Genomic DNA, 17209 nt, shown 5'->3' with positions numbered 1-17209 from the left:
TTTGAACTCCTACCCAGTGATAAGAAACGGTTTCAGTACAAATCAGACTGCTTTCCTTTCTCTACCTATGGTCTCTCTTGCTCTTCACTAAATGTGATATAATAAAGCAGAAATACCTATAAATCTGCATTTATAAAAGAAAAAAACATTTCCAATTTGGGGGAAATTCAATTAGAAATGCAAATAACATTATTCCAAGCAAATGTCCTCAACATACCGTAAGTCTTCCAGCTTTCTTTGAGAAAATATGTTTGCAGAGTCAAAGAGTTTCTCTAAAGACTGGCACGGTGTTGGAATGATTCTTAAGTATTCAGGGAGGGCCTCTGTAAATGAGAGGTTGGATCTGTGCTGGACCGGTCCGAGCCGAGTCTGGCTTTAATTACAGGGAGGACATCTGGGAGCATGTAGGCGCCCAGATGGCACTGACTGCAGCAGACCTCCAGCACTCAGTCACATTGGGCAATGCAGTTTGCCCAGTGTGTGTGTGTGTGTGTGTGTGTGTGTGTGTGTGTGTGTGTGTGTGTGTGTGTGTGTGTGAAGCACGGTGGCTATGGCCCACTTCAAACAAGTGAACCATCGCCAGTGGCTCTTTCAGCCTCTGTCATTGGGAGACTATTTTTACTGCTTTACAGCCTCAGAGTGATTGCTGGCTGAGATACTGTAGCATACAACAGGGATGGTCATGTTTCTGTTCACTGCAGTATATGTGTCAAAAAGAAAAACTAACAGTGTGTAAACATGTATTTGATTAAACAGATCTGACAGGACTCAAGAACTTGAACTAAAAGGAACAAACTAGCTTTTGGCTAGTGCATGCATGGGACCTGTGTTATAGTTTTTCTGTGTAATAATTTGTGCTGTAAATTAGGGAGAGCCACAGTGCAGTTCAGTGTCAGACATGGTGTGTTGAATTGCGTTTGAAAAAAACAAAAGGGTTTAAAAGAACAGCACCGTTTTTTGAAATGCTTCAAATAAAAGGTTCAAATCAGCTTGAAGTCACAGGATCTATGCGCAGCAAACACAGGGTTTGATTGTTGTAATCACACTTTTGAAATCTGATGAGAAGTAAGTCATGGGGGGCAGAGTCCACAGCCATCAGGGGGCGACTCCTCTGGTTGTATAGAAGTCTATGAGAAAATGACTCTACTTCTCTCTTGATGTAGACACTCAGTAAACATTGTAAACATGAGTTTATGGTCTCAATCTCTAGTTTCAAGTCTTCTTCAATACAGCATGATGTTCATTTAGTAAATGATGGTCTATTTAGAGTCAAACAGACCATAAAGCAGGGGATGCTTTAGGGCGGGGCTACACAGTGATTGACAGGTCTCTACGACAGTGTTGTCCGTGTTTTTGTCTTAAAACTTTAATCCTTTTGCAGTGTGTTCTCACTTCACCAAAGTTAATTGTAACATTTTGGTCAACCAACAATACTGTACTCAGTGTTGAGTTGTAGTTAGCTCCACCCTCTTCTGTCTCTTCTGGTTGCAGATGCTAACAGCCACAATGCTGAGACGCTTCACAATGACAGTCCACAAATGAATTGATGACAACTTCCACTTCTACAGTATATACAGTCTATGGTGAGGCCTCAGGTCTTTCTCTCCTCCCAGTTTGAACATCCTCGATTCCTTTCCTCACCTCCTCTCCTCATGTCTTGGTCCCACCAAAGTGAGATGCTATCAGAGGAGTCAAGGCAACAGGAGTTTAACAAATGAGACATCTTTGGGGCCATCTTTGGGTCATTTTAAAGAGACGTAACTTAAACATGACGTATGTCACAGCATCCATTGTTTTGTTTTACCGCTACATTTTATGATCTCAGTCAGATGAACATAACAGTGTTCAACTTACATATTTACTTTTAATTTGATTTACAACGTGGCATAATGTGACAAGAATGTTTGAATATCATTTTCATAGTCTTTATACAGTATATTTCATTGTGTGAAGCACAAACAATGTTTGTATGAAAAATACAATACAAATAAAGAGTGATATGATTGAGTGATATCAATATGATATATATTCTACAAATACAGCAAACTAGTGCTGAATGTAAGAGAATGTTCTTGTTGATAGCATCACTTAACAACAGCAGCCGTCTGCCCGAGTAAACAAAATGTCACCTTTACAGCAATTGAATTGGATGCAGTAATATCAAATGTCAACAGCTTCACGATGCACTACACATGTGGTGAGTAGAACATTTTATCATCCTGAATAACTAAAACGTATGAATGCAAAAGGAACAGCTTCATTTGTAGAATCCTGCCATGGTCTGAGGTAAATCCAGCTGTGTGTCACGCAAATGATACAGCGGTGTTTCCTCGCTGAAGCATCTCCGACAAATCTCCTCTATCCTCGCTCCTCGAGATGCACTGAGATGAATTTCTAGGTCACAAATCGGAAGATCGAGGAGCTACGAGAATGGCTCTTCATCTCCTTTCAACAGTCACTTAATGTTGTAAACACAACAAAAACGTAACGAAACTACTTGGTTTAGGTTTAGTAAAGCATCATCGTTGGCTTAAAGTAAGTACAGTTGTTCGGTTATTTAAGTAGATTAGAAGAAGGGAATGTTTTTATTTCGTAGTTTTTTGACCTTTGGTTTCACGCGGGAGACGATCAGCGGTCTCCGGTGAAAGTTCCGTGTTTATTTGGCCCACAAAATCTATAAAATAATCTATCCCTTTTTTCACATATTCATATGAAAAAAGTATTTTTGCTGACCATTCTGGCATTATTAAATATTGTATTTATTGAACCTTGAACCCTGCTGGTGTAAAGTGAACCACACTGTACCCCAACAACCCCAAAAAAATGCCGGTAAATGATTTATGAGCAGTTGTGCTGCTGTATATATGCTGCCCATGATCAATTAAAACACCTACGTTATACTGCTGCATGGGATACATTCATATATTTACATTTTATCCTACTTGCTCTGTTTTTACTGTTCAGGCCAGGTCAGCTGCTACTTCCCTCCTGCTGTACAGAGAGTCCTGTGTGGAACAAGAAGAAATGCTGCGATGCCCATTCTCTCAAACAAACGTTTTATTAGATCACTTTTAAAATACGATGATTTCCTCCCACACATGAGACCTTGTGAGTGTTGCTCTCTCATGGTAATGGTAACGACAGATATTTAATAAATGATGCTGCAATTAAAGAATGACCTTTTGTAGGGGGGGGGGGGGGCGGGCAGAAAACAAAGCAAGGATGCCATTATACACAAGCATTACAAGCCGTATAAACAACAATATAATGTGGCTCGGGCAGCAAACACCCACGGGAGTGATTACCACTTCACTCCGGGAGGAGCAGAATCCACATTTCAGAAGCTGAAGGCTGTGGTGGAGAGAGCTCTGCTCTGGTAGGCGGGGGACCATTTGGGCGGGCATCTTCCAGCAAGTTAAAATCACAGGCTACAGCAATAACCAGTGGGTGGGAGACTGCACATGTGACAGGAAAATGAGGGAAGTTAAACCAATATTTAGACTACTAACTCTATAATCTGGAAATAGGTTACAATGAAGCCGGAGCACGAGGGGGATGGGAAATGTCGCACATACATGAGCCTCGCTCTGTTAAGATCCTGGCTTGGATATGTGCAGTGGGAACAACGCTCCCGTTAATTATCTAGTGTGTTGTTCTTTTTATTTGGTGCTTTTCATCTCTAAATACTCTCGTGAATCTATGGCCCTGCATGTGTCTGCTCAGCTGAAACATATGCAGAACTTTCAGATCACAAAGTCAACATCAGTACCTTTACATGTTTTAATTATTAAAATTGGGCTATTGAAACACAAAGATTATGACAACCAAGTGTATAAATGAAATATAAATATTCCCTATTGTCTGTCACTTGCTCTGGAAGATCCATTTTTTAAAAAAGCAATCAAGAAAAGAATATTATTGAGCAACATACTTCACAATGGACAATCAGAACATTCAATATAACATCTTTTTTTCTTTTGTCTTCACATTAGAAACGAGCGCCTGCATTTGTGTGTTTTAGTACAAAACAGAGAACTGAAATTCTTTCACAGTTTCTTCAAAATCCTTCACATAAAATTGAAAGAGACGTCGCTGCTGAGTTTTTTGCTCTCTTTCTCGTTTTCCTCGGAATTGTCGTCTTTGTCTCCTTGAAAAGGTTTGTCAGTAAAAGACAGTTGGCTCTGTAGGTTGGGGATTCCAACGTCGCTGGCCTTGTCTGTGTCCTTTCCCTCAGTGTGGAGATGTGGGTGAGACAGTTTGTAGAGCACGGCAGTGCTTTCCGTGCTCTTGTTTTGTGACAGATTCAAGGTCACGAAAAAAAAAACACAAGCAATTCTCTAAGACTGACTTGATGGCTGAAGTCAAGTATGTGCATGGCCACCTGCTGATACAACTTATTCAGAAAGATTGCAAAACAGGGTTCCGCCACATACTGGACTCTATGGTGAAAACTCCCCTCCAATTACGGGCATGCAGTTCAGGACAATCAAGATGTGCAGATACCTGCATGTCCTCCTTGAACCGGTGAATGTGGTGTGCTGGGTGTCTACTGACTACTCACCGTCTTTTTGACCCCTGCAGGATTAGGCCATGCCTCCACCCAGTTCAGGTGCATACTACCTGGGGTGGCTTCGTGCTGTGGGGGCCAAGGTTATAAAGAAGTAGGTGAGCCAGTCAGGATCAGACTGGTTTGGTTGATGTTATGTTGCGACAGGGCGTGTATTCCTGGGGCGGTGATTGGCAGGCTACCCTTATGCAACTCTTCAGTGGGCGAACATGTGCTCGTGATTGGACGAGAGTATTACCCATCGAGTCCAGCAGAGGGCTCCCCTTGTGCTTATAGACCTGAGGTTACAATAACGTAACCTTCAGCTACGCAGAAGCAACTGCCATTGTCTCGTTGTTCCTTGAGCTACCATCTGAGGCCACGCAAAAAAAAAAAAAATATGCAAACCTTTAACACCAGAATGCAAACATATGGAAAATCTGATGCACATACTATAACTGTAGTCAGTCACTGGTTTACTACAGGTTTTTTTTTTGTTTTTGTTTTTACTATTTGCACATGAGAGAAGAAAAAAATGAACTAAGATTGTTTAAAAAGTCATGCTCTAAAAGGTTTGCTGGAGCAATGAGTCAAGTGTTTCACTCATGAGGAAGAAACACGGCGACCTGAGAACCTATGGATCATTGAAAAGGCGTGAATGATGTTGCAGCAGTGGAAGCCAACACTGCTTGGAAGCCAAGCAGTGGAAGCCAACGACTACTGCACATATTTGGACAGCATTACTATTTTTTTGTTGTTGAATTCTCTTCACTCCTATTTTAGGAAGCAAAATGACACAAACTGCAAAGTTACATGTAGATCGTTATTTGTTATCGATATTTGGACAGATTATATTCAATTTTAAAAGTAGTTTTTCACATACATACACATAAAAATCTTTTTTTTTTTATCCACTGTTCACTTTTTCAGTTCACAGTAAACTTTACTTTCAAAACTGCCTTAAAATTTCTCAATTTAAAACTGGCAGCGATCTCTTCAACTTCTGAGTTCCTGTGCCATTTTTGTCCATAAATAACAGGAGCTATAGAGTACAAAAATGTGCTACTATCCAAATATTTCGAGAGCTCACTGCATTAGAACATTCACTAGTAAAATGAAACAACACATATTCATCATGAAAGTCACATCCGTCCTCTGTAAACGTGAGCATGATGGTCATTGTGTCTGACTGGAGTTGCTCTACATCAGAGTCTGATGAATTTGGAGAAAAATATGTCCTCACATGCTCTCAAGAGTCACTTAGCATTCCAGCTGTCCTAGTTCAGGTTTGAATGAGGCTGTGCTCAGGGGACAAGTGAGGTCAAAGTTCATATGGTCTTTTCCTCTAGTCGACTACTCTAGTTCCTCCCTATGCTCCATGTGCAGATCTCTCCTTTCTCCTCCTCCTCCCCCGGTGGACATTAGCCTCCCCCTGTCATTTTCCTCCTCTCCCTCCTCCTCCTCCTCCTCCTCCTCCTCTTCCTCCTCCATCCCTTCCTCCTCCTCCTCTTCCTCTTCCTCTTCATCCTCCTCCTCGGTGCCGTCCATGGAGTCATCAGCTCCCAGCATGGCCTGCTGCATGGCCAGGGTGGCCGAGTCCGAGGACAGCGACTGGAGGCTGTCCATACTCAGCGGGTCTGAGGGGAAGCAGAGAAACAGAGAGGGGGGAGACTATTCAAAAACCCAAAGACAGACCACATCCATTCCCTCCACATTCATGCGCGCTCCCTTCTGTACTAAAGTTGCTTTCAGCAGCTAAGGTACGGTGGCCCAAGGAGGCCATTTTAGTGACTTTATCTCCTGTACTTTGCTGGTTCCCCAGTGAAACACAATATTTGAGCTATTTACAGTTACAAGAGGTTAAGTCAAATCCTTTACATTTGATTGGACAGCTAACAAGTGTCCGGGCCTAGAATGACATGGAGCTACAGAGGACTGTGGCTCCATGCACACCTCCCTGCACTAAAAGCTGTAGATTGATTGAATGGACATCAAATTACTGGTAGAAGTTGGCTGGTACTGCTTATAAAAGCAATAAATACAAAATAAATATAAAATATAAAAGCATGTTTTGTTTCACAGGCGAAACAATTACTGGACTTTGATATGGTATATATATACAATTATTATAATTTTTTTGAAGAACATATGCACATATTTTAGAAATAGGTGAACATTTGACCGAAATGTAATCTAAAAGGTTTAAAAATAAATGTTTCATTTCATCTCAACTTTAAATACCAGCGACAGAATGGCGCAGACTCATTGATTGCATTTGGTTAATTCAGAGTTTAGAATGGTGGTTGTTTACTAATATAATGTCATATCAGAATATGTTAAGTTATGTATTTGGCAGTACTTACACTGAATACAAACTTGCATACTAATTATGCACAGTTTACTACTGCCTAGAGGCACAGCGTCCTTATGTTATGGCCTGGCTGTGCTTCTGCTTATTTCAGTGTCTATTATGTCTCTCTCTCTCTTTTGTCTCCCAGTGTCCCCCACTTCTTCCATGTTTTATGTGTGCGGATGTATGTGGGTCTCTTCCTGTCCTACCATTAACCTGGGCCCAGAATACCGTCACACCTGCCTGTAATCGGCTAATCACCTCCCTTAGCTCACACACCTGCCATTCGTCAGCTCCTCATCCCTGCAGGATATCCACCCCGGCTCTTCGCCAGATCAGTGTCTCAGCTACTGTGGTTGCTACACTTATAAGCCAAGCTTATAAGTTAAGTTCATTGTAGTCCTGTTTCCTGTCCTCCAGGATTCCTGTCCTGCCATGTCTGCTCCCCCTGTGCAACCTCAGCCTGCCCACGTCACCCTTGTCCAGCCTGGTCTCTCAATAAACCTTCTTAAAACTCCACCAACCTCTGTATTGTTTTACATGTAGGTCCATCCTTATGATTCCACAACAAATGATCCAAATCTTCCCCTGTCTGAATGAAACCTACGCTGAAGAATATCATATTACTGCTGGTTCCGTTACAGAGATGACAGTGAAGTTTGCTTCTCCACGTTGCTCAGTCTTTGCCTTCTACAGCTGCAGTGCAGAGATAGCACATAATAAAATACACCCGATGACTACAATCTATAACCTAAAATGGGCCATGGATGACTGAAATCTATTTCTCTATCTAACTATTCTCTAGAGAGTTGGACCCCTCTGGATTCCCAACACACACTCAGACCAAATTTAAGATTCCGTAGAACAAATGCTGATTTTTTTACCCACCAAGAATATTATACTACATTGTTGTTGACTTTTGCCTTCACGTCTTCTCACATAAGTAAAAGTCAATAGTGACATCTAGTGGGGACATTTCAAACACACAGTGTTTGAATTGAAAACTTAAGGGGTTGTTGGCGGGGAAATGTTGGCGTTATCTTACTGTCGGAGTTGTTTCCTGATCTGTGCGCCTGCAGAACTCCAGCCACGATGGAGTCGGGCCAGAAGCGCTGTGTCGGACGGTGCTGGGACTTCATCTTCTTGGCTTTAGGAGCTGGGTCTGGGTTACTGGCATCCAACATGGGCTGAAGGATACGCCGACGAGCATTGATGAACCTGAACAAGAACAGGACAAGGCTTTCTTATTTCCTTATATACAGTCCACTGATCAGTCATGTCACTTATATATCACCAAAGATACCAATTCTATAACATTGCCGTCATCATTTTAAAATATTTATTTTTATGAAATACAGTATTAACTGCTAGTATAGACATTTACAAGACAATTGTAAATGATGGGAAATAAAATACATGCTAGATAATATCATTTAGAAAAAGCATCTTTCATCTCAACCAATCAATGGATCAAAAGGCTGAATTCCAAAGTACAAAGTAGCAAATTGTGCACCTCTTATCTTCAAATATCTTCCATATCTAAAAAAAAAACTCAATCCTAATCCTTGAGATCAAAAATATATCAAAGAGTGACACATGACAAGCAGAGAGGCACACTTTGTTCTGAGGTGTACCTGCTATATAAAAGCAGGAGATGGCACCACAGAGCCAGCAATGTGCTGGGGAGCGACAGTATGTTCAAGTCCAAGTAAATCCTCCACTCCACACATAACTCTACTACAATAATAGTGTCTTCCTGTCTCCCTACATGAGGACTTTATGGCAGTATTCTTATAGGAATACAGCATCTTACCAGTTGTTCACTTGTAAAAGCGTTAGATTAGTTTGTGCTGCGATCTGCCTTTTCTCGTCTTCTGTTGGGTACGGGTGCTGAAAGAAGGAAGAAACACAGTCTCAATTGTTAAAGCATGTTTTCTCTAGTTAACAGCATTTGTGTGACACTCCCTGATTATCTCTGACTTTTAATGTGAGAACCCTGAAATGCTCTACTCTTCATAAACCTCCTTCAACCAGTTTGCTCTCCATATACATCCCTCACATCATCAAACGCTGCTCTGATTCTATAGCTGCCACTTCAAAACATTTCCCTTGAACAGGCCAATGTGTATGACCATCTCAGACTCACACTCTGCCTCACCATGAGATGCTGAAAGAGCCAGGAGCGCATGATGTTGGTGGCGTGTTTGGGCAGGACCCCCCTCTTATTCTTTGACTTCTTGTCTTCGCTGTCCAACAGGGACGACAGGTCCAAGTTTACCTTTACAATAAACACAGGAGGAGAAGAGAAGGGAAGAAAAGGAAAGAAAAGAAGTGGATGGTATCTTACTTATTGTTGCCACGGAAACAAAGGGAGACTACCAATTACCTATCTTTTTTTCCAGTGACAAGGGCAAAAACACCTCCTCAGGAGTCACCATGGAAACTGAATTTGAGTAATGACACTTCAAATATAAGAAAAGCAGCGCATTGACTGTGGTAACACAAGAGGGTCACACAAGGAGCATACAGAGTCGAGGGTCAGGCGAGGCTTCGCTCTAAAGTTTGGATTTCACACTTTGGTGCTGAATTAGTGAAGGGCTGCTACAAAGTGTGACTGTGTTTGTCTTGCTTTTTCATTTGTGTTGACCTAAGCCTGTCTTTATGTTCAGTGAGAAATCATTATTCAGATGTTATTGTTTGGAGTGCAAGTGCTGAAGGACGAGATGCTCTCAGAGTATTGACAGTGTTTGGCAGCCTGCGGTGCATATATGGATGTGTGTGTGAGTCCATGGGTTTGGTCTGGCTGAGCCGTACTTGTGAGGACCGACTTCGTTGTCCACTGTTCTTGTGAGGACATTTAGGGCTGTGATGGTCATCAGTGGGTCTGTGGTCACACTCGAGGTTCAGTGAGGGTTAGTAAATAGTGTGGCTGTTCCAGGTAAGAGGAGAACTGAGAAGAAATGGTAACATGTTTCTTATTATCAACAAACAATAAAAGAACCAAACCACCAGTGATTGTATCTACTAACAAGTATTTATCAATGCCTGATATCTCTTCTTTCCTCTGTGCCATAGAGCTCCATTAAAAACACATCAATGCTCTGGGTGACATGTTCCTTCATCACCATGAACACACACACTAGTTTATTTTGACTCAATTCTACATACACCGTCCCGCTGCCACAAATACTCATAAGAGCACACAGTGTGGATTAATCCACCACTGAAAATAGTCCTCAAAACATGACATATTTACTATTTGATGCCAACCTCCTGTCTCTTCCACTCAGGACCAAGCACCGGACATGGGGTGACAGAGCCTTCTCCATATCTGCCCCCTCCCTCTGGAACTCTCTCCCCAAACACATCCGAGACTGCACTGACCTTTGCACATTCAAATCTCAAATCAAAACCCACCTGTTCAAAACTGCTTTTAATGTGTGACCACTATTGTGTATTTTATGTTTTTAGTGTATTGCTTTTATACGTATATGATGATTTTAATGTAAAGTGTCTTTGAGTTTTATGAAAAGCGCTATATAAATAAAATGTATTATTATTATTTATTATTATTTAAGAACCGTTTCATTAAATCTACAGTGGCCAGTTGTTTTAGGAAATGACTGAGCCTATTTAAAAAAAGATAAACAATATATTTGTCAGCCATTAAAAATGTAAGTATTCAATAAGAATCAATGGAATTGGGGCTAAAGTGCAAGAGGCAAGGTGGGCAATTCAGAAAGTATTGGGAAATGCACTAATTAATTGTTGGTTACGGTCTTTTAGTGGGATTTGTTTAAAATCACAAAAATATTTAAAAAACACCAGACTGATTCTTTAATGTCAATAAATGTGATATCTTTTTGAATGTGATTTCTTGTGTGTGTAGGAAAGTCTCATGTGGAGACTCCCCTCCTAAATGGGGACCTAATGCTGGTCCCCACATGGTAAACCACAAAAGGGTTGGGGTTAGACATGTGTTAGTTATGGTTGGAGGTTAGCCCCAGAGTCCCCAGAGAAAGAACGCAAGATGATGCAATGTCCTCCTACGGGAAAAAAACAAATGCATCTGTGCGTCTGCATGTGTTCACTATAGAACAGTATAGTATGTGTTTGTTCAATTCACTGTGAAGATAGATATGTGTGTGCATGTGTGCTCTGAGGCAGATAATATGAAACACATGTGAGCCCTCATTCTTCTTTGACACTATTTCTATCCATACACATGCACCAAGTCACATCGCACAATGTCTTTTATTGCCTGCATAGTTGTACCAATGTAATATATAATATTAGACATAACTTTTTAATCCAACATTCTAATTGTACCATGCAGTACCATCCACTTTGAGTTTTTTTCATGATTTCTTTGAAAGAGGTACCCATTTGTGAAGGCTAAAACACTTCAGAGGGGAGCATACTGGATGAACATTTGTTAAGCATAAGCATGGAGGACAAAAAGCATGAATAAATAAAAGTCTTCTAAAGAATATAAAATGTATTAATTTAATGAAGAGCGTAGTGGTAGAAAGAATCCCTGCTGTCTTGGAGATAAATAACAGACAAACCTATATGCAGCCAACAACATGCAGGCTCCCCCTTAACCCACACGGGGCCCATAAATACACATTCAAACACACTAACATCCCCCTCTTATCCTCCCCACACGAAACAACAGTCCTTACAGTTGCAGCTGGGTGTCACGTGGGTAACCCCTCCTCTTATACCCCCCCCCCCACAGCCCTGGGAGTGCGTGTGTTGCGGGGGAAAGCAAGGTTGAATTAATTGGCGGCACCGAGCTTGAGAGTGTGATTACTCAGGGCTTGTCGGCAAAGTAGCAACGGGGCTGTGTTCAATTCCCAGCCCGCATGTAGCCCTCTGCCTCAGCTGGGTCGGGCCTATTCACAGAGGCCTCCTTTGACTGTCAAGCACAGAATTACCTGCCTGAAACTGAGCCGCTCTTCAGGCCACTGCCGCTGCACAGGGATCACTGTTTGAAGTCCCAGTTTTTATTTATATCTATAAGCGAGTGTTGAGACTGTACAGTCCAGACAAAGACTGGCCGCACCAGTGATGCTTTAAATCCACTTAGCATAGCTCAGATTTCTTGCACTTCTTTGTACGAAGCCAAACAGAGACATTTGTCCTGTGAGCAGACCTAACAAGGGCTCAATTGCCTGATGGCCTCTACTCTCAATACTCTTAGACCTCCATCCCAACAGAGGAGGGTCTGTGATGGTGGATACAACAGGAAAGTCATTAAGGTTCTGTTTGCCAACAGTCATCTCCTACCTTCATGGAGATTATCTTTCAACAAAACAATCACACTTTTGAAAAGACATTAAATGACATTCTAAATGCTTACCGCTGGCCTAAAAAACATGAAGGCAACAAACAACGCATCATCAGGGTTAGCTGCTATATTCAGCTGTGATGAAATGTTAAATTGTTAAGCTCAACTTAATAAGCACAGGTAAGCAAGTATCAAATCAACTCTGACTCATCATTCAGAGAAAAACAGAGGGAATGATTAAAAGAAACAAAGAGAGAGCACTGAGGCTAAATAGTGGTTCACTAATAGCAAAGTAAAACATATACTCTGAGCAGCTTTACAAAGCTTTTTACAGTAGGCTTCATCTCTAATATTCTGATGTTTTGCCCCTATGCATGACTATGATCAAATGACTTCTTTTGAATGAGTTAGCTTTCAGCTAAATTTGTAATTGACCCTTTGCTAAGCCTTGCATTCTGCTCCTGCTACTTCATTAACCTGTCACTAACAATTACAAAGCTAAACTGACTGACAGGTCTAAAATCTGCGTTTGAAGGGTATATACAGGTTGTTAAACTGATTCAGCAGTGAAAACCGGTTAAAAAGACAGAAGCTTAAGCTACAGATCAGTGTAAAAGTAAACCAGCACATCACCTGGAGATCCAGATGCAACACATTAAATTAAGGAACAACAGTGTTGCTGTCAAGCCAATTGGTCTTTATTCACTGTTACAATCATTAAAAAGCAAAAGCAAAAGCAAAAACCTTCAGTAGCTAGCATAGCATAGAAGTGCGAATGCTAGTTAATGATGTGCTAACATACTCTGCTAATGTTAGCTCCACAGGTTTTTAAGTAGAAACAACGTTTTATGAACGTATATCTCCTTCCAACGTCTGCGGGTAACCACTATTACTATGACAAGCTCCAAATCCACTAAACAGGCCTGAACATGGAGATGATCTGAAACGATTAAATGCGATTCTATAGAGCAGAGCCAGATAGTTGTTGGACGCTGGTCTGGGTTGGCCGATGCTACGCTATGATAACCAGTCTGCTTATGGGCGTTGATTACTAGGAACAGGTATGAGGCTCATTCATCTCCCAAACAACCTAACACTCAAAAGACAAAAGAACTGTGAGTATCCTAAAATAACTGCAGAAGCATTTTGAGTTGGAAAATGGGAAATATTAAGACCACAAATGTGGCCTTGTGCCATAAAAAAATCCAACTCCAGGCATTCATGTGGAGGTAACTGTTCTAAGGTCCTTACATAACTCGTTCACAGTCAAACCTGACAGGATCCTTTTAGTGCCCTAAACATCATAGGAAGGAACTATTTCCATTGTGTCTGTCAGCGGGGGTGCTGTGTTCAGACAGACAATGAAAAGGTGCCGGGGGGTTTTCTGTGAGATGTAAAGAGCCTCTTTTAATAATAACAAATGAAGAGTTGCTGGCGAGGGTACAGGGAGGGAGCGAATGTGTCGGCCAAAGCACCATCGGTCAGACGGCTTTACCTGTGAGTTCTGGATCTGGATGGTTCCCGGCGGCAGCGCCTGCGTTAACATTTGCCCTTGCGATGTCACCATGGCAACCGGCTGGTACAGGGTCCCACCTGAGGGGATAATTTACCATCATGAGTATCAAGTGGCTTCAGCAGCTACTGGCAGCCACATCTCGCACTGCCACCGGAGCCTTACTAACTTCTTGTCAGCCGCACAAACAAACACAAGACAAACGAGAGACGACAAGATTAAATTCGAGGTGCGTTGATGTCTTTCAGCCCAACAGAAGAAGAAGAAGGGAGTGAGCTTTTGCTTCTGGCTTAATTAGTCTTGATCAAGACACTCTTATCAAAGTCTGTTTGAGCTCTTCAGTGTGTAGTGATCAAAGGCAGATATTGATTTATTTTGGGTTAAAAGGGATTTCCGGAGGGCAGGATTAACATTTCACTGCACAGGCTTGACATTATAAGATCATATCAGCCAACCAATCCAACATGGGAAGGATACTATCATGGCTCTCCTAGACACATAGTGTACAGTATACATACTGTACACACAAAGCTCTGTTACTAATGCATGCTAACCAAACTGATTCTTTGTTTTACTAATATGCTCATATATATTTGATAATAATGATTATTAATGCAAACCAATGTTGATTTTGCATAGTAGTAAACTACTTTTAACATTCCTAATTTTTGGAAGAATATTAAAGATAATAATAACCTTTGTAGGACTTTTCTAAATGCAGTTACAAAGAAATTGTAAATTTTGAAAATAAACGTGGTTAAAAGGCAGAGAAGAAAATGTTAATAAATAAAAATAATGCCATGATGAAAATAATATTAATTTGAATGAATTAGAGTTAAAAAATTAGGTATTTGTGCCAGGCAACAGCCCTCTGAATAAGCTAGAGCAAGCAACTATGGTGTCGTATGGCTAAGAGCTGAGTAAAGTGTGTTGCAGTAATCTAAACTAGAATACACTAGAGAGTTGAAAATTAATTTATGTTGGCTTAGGAGAAAGCATGATGGATCTAGTCTCACTTTATTTTCAAACAAAAGTCTAGAGTCAGATATCACTCCCATGTTACATGTCCTGTGATGTGATGACTCCGTTGTGACTGTGCAGGAAGGGTGAAAAGAAAAAGAGGGAGGCCAAAGAAAGGTTTGGGTCATCTAGCTTTTCACTTCCCAACATGACCAGATCTGGGTTACATTAGCTGTGTCACCAAATCTAACATGGACATACAGCTGTGTGTCATCAGCGTAGAGGTGGAATTTAGTCTAAAATCTCCGTGACCCAGTGGTTGCATATACATGTTAAAAACAAAAGTGGTCCCTAAATGAATCTCTGGGGGACTTCACCGGTGGGCAGGTATAAATGAGGCTCCTCCATTGGAGACATAACTTCTGCTAGTATGGTAGAAACGAAACCAGAGAGCCAGAAGAAGAACATCACGTTGGATATCACTGAATACAAACTTCAATAGAGTAGACTTAATCCCCGTTACCAATTAGTATAAATTGGTAACGGTAACCCTAACCCATGCAGGTAAACAGTTCATTTGGTGAGCAGAAGAAGCAGAAACCCATCTGCTATCGTCTGATGACAATTTAGCTTTTTATTAACTAAAAGATAAACTGTAAAATGGCTACTTGTGAAACAGTCCGATCATAGCTGATATCTCAACTCCCGCAGGCTACACCGGAAGCCCAGAAATAGTCTCCGTTGCCCCCAGTGGCTAAATTGTCATCAGACTGATAGCCGATGGGTTCCAGGATTGGCACATTACTCACCGCTAGTAATCATTTAGTGTCTAGTAACTAACACAACTTGAAGCATTAAACATAATTTATCTACCTTCTCATTCTGTGTTTTGCCCCTGATAATGAAAATGAAAGCATGAATCTCTATAATTCCCAATAGGTTTTGCATATCACGATGTTTCCACCATGCATACAGACAGTAATACCATTCAGTACTGGTACATACAATGATACAATATTGACCATTGGACAAATGAAGGGTTTAGATTATAGACATAATGTATTCCCATTAACTGAAACCAGAGAGATGCAAAAATAGGTGTATTGTAAAAGCAAGTGTGATCATGGCAAATGTAATTTATGTCATATTATGTCCGTGGAATGTATGTGGAAGCTTCAGTTCACTCTGTGTGAAAGGAAACTGCTGTTCTTACCAGAACAGCCTCAACCAATCCAAGTCACATGGACTTTTAAATGTCAAATTACACAAATACTCTGCTAATACTAATACAAGCCATGAAAACTGCACGTGACTGTGTCAGAGTCCTGGTGTTTATGTGTGTAATCACATGCTTACCCGATACCACTTGAGAGTTGATGGTAGTCATGGCGACATTGCTCTGTTGCAGACCCCCGGCGGGCACCAATATCCCTGAAGGGTTAACAGAGCTGGAGACAGAGGTCATGGATGGAGAGGAGGTCTGAATTAGTTCCTGGGGGATCACAGAGAGATATTAGTGAGCAAATGCAAAGAGGCAGCTCTACTGTTAGTGACTGAAAAACTCCCAGAAGCAAAATCTACCTGGTGATAAATGACAAGGTGTATCTTGGGAAGTGCTACTCAGAGAGAGATACCATCAAGGAAGTGTAAGATCCACAGAGAGTCCATGACTGACCTGCTGCACGTTGAGACTGGTGTGTGACGGGGAATAAGGTCCTCCGAGGTCGTTACGGAGGAGGTTGTCGCTGTGCATCTTGGTCTTGAGGCAGGTGATGTAACGGTTGCAGAAATCTTTACAGAGCTCATTGACCTTCTCTAATTCTAATAGATGGATTCGCAACACCTGAATGGCCTTTACCATCTGAGGGAAACAGAGACCAACTGTAAATAGATCACCTCCACAACATACGACAGAACTGATCACTTTAATAAAACACTTAAACACTTCAAATCTACCATATAGCATGAAGCAAGACTTATTTGTCTTTTCCAAAACATTCAGGAATATCTATGCAGAAATGAGGGTGTTAAAAGGGGAACAAGTCTATCACTCTACAGCCATGCTAACGGCTCTGTGGGGCTCTATGAAGCACAGTGCTGCTTTGAGCTTAATGCTACCTAAATGCTCGCAATCATACCAACACCTCCAGTTTGTAATGAAGGTTTTTCAGTATTAAATTTTCAAGACTCCAAAGTCCAAAGACCGGCAAGCTCCCTCCTCCATCGCTGAAGACATTATAATGTGAACCTCATGCGTACAGCTGGTGGATTGGTCCTTTCAGATACAAATTCAGGGATTCTTTTAATTTAGTTGATTTCAAGGTTTAATCTCCTTTAAAAGTCAACGCAGGAAACCCATTAAAAACCCTTAACACTGGTGCACATGTGCCCCAAATGACTGGATACAAGTTAGTTCTAAATATACAGCATAGATGATCCCCCATATTAGCTCACACACACATTTGGCCACGTTAAGTGAATTAATTAAACTCTAAGACACTAGATGTGAGATGGGATGTTTCCAGTAGGTTTTTAGAGGGTGAGATG

The 17209-nt window shown here is 41.2% G+C and overlaps 1 protein-coding gene across 4 annotated transcripts in view; it reads right to left on the bottom strand.

Annotated features, from left to right (window-relative positions):
* Positions 1 to 4746: 4746 nt before the first annotated feature.
* pknox2 (pbx/knotted 1 homeobox 2) overlaps positions 4747 to 17209 on the bottom strand; it is a 108667-nt gene continuing 96204 nt past the window's right edge. For all 4 annotated transcript variants that reach the window (XM_031871633.1, XM_031871636.1, XM_031871635.1 and 1 more), the window contains 7 exons: positions 16338 to 16523; positions 16019 to 16154; positions 13685 to 13782; positions 9055 to 9174; positions 8710 to 8786; positions 7942 to 8114; positions 4747 to 6183 (listed from right to left, as the gene is read on the bottom strand). In XM_031871633.1, the coding sequence (XP_031727493.1) occupies positions 5900 to 6183; positions 7942 to 8114; positions 8710 to 8786; positions 9055 to 9174; positions 13685 to 13782; positions 16019 to 16154; positions 16338 to 16523 (1074 nt within the window). In that variant the 3' untranslated portion in view covers positions 4747 to 5899. The remainder of the gene's footprint in view (positions 6184 to 7941; positions 8115 to 8709; positions 8787 to 9054; positions 9175 to 13684; positions 13783 to 16018; positions 16155 to 16337; positions 16524 to 17209) is intronic.

Source organism: Anarrhichthys ocellatus, unplaced genomic scaffold (assembly GCF_004355925.1).
Source record: "Anarrhichthys ocellatus isolate YVR2014 unplaced genomic scaffold, GSC_Weel_1.0 scaffold59, whole genome shotgun sequence".
NCBI classification, from domain to species: domain Eukaryota; kingdom Metazoa; phylum Chordata; class Actinopteri; order Perciformes; family Anarhichadidae; genus Anarrhichthys; species Anarrhichthys ocellatus.
Note: the sequence above shows the minus strand (reverse complement) of the source record. Positions and strands in the feature narration are given on the sequence as shown.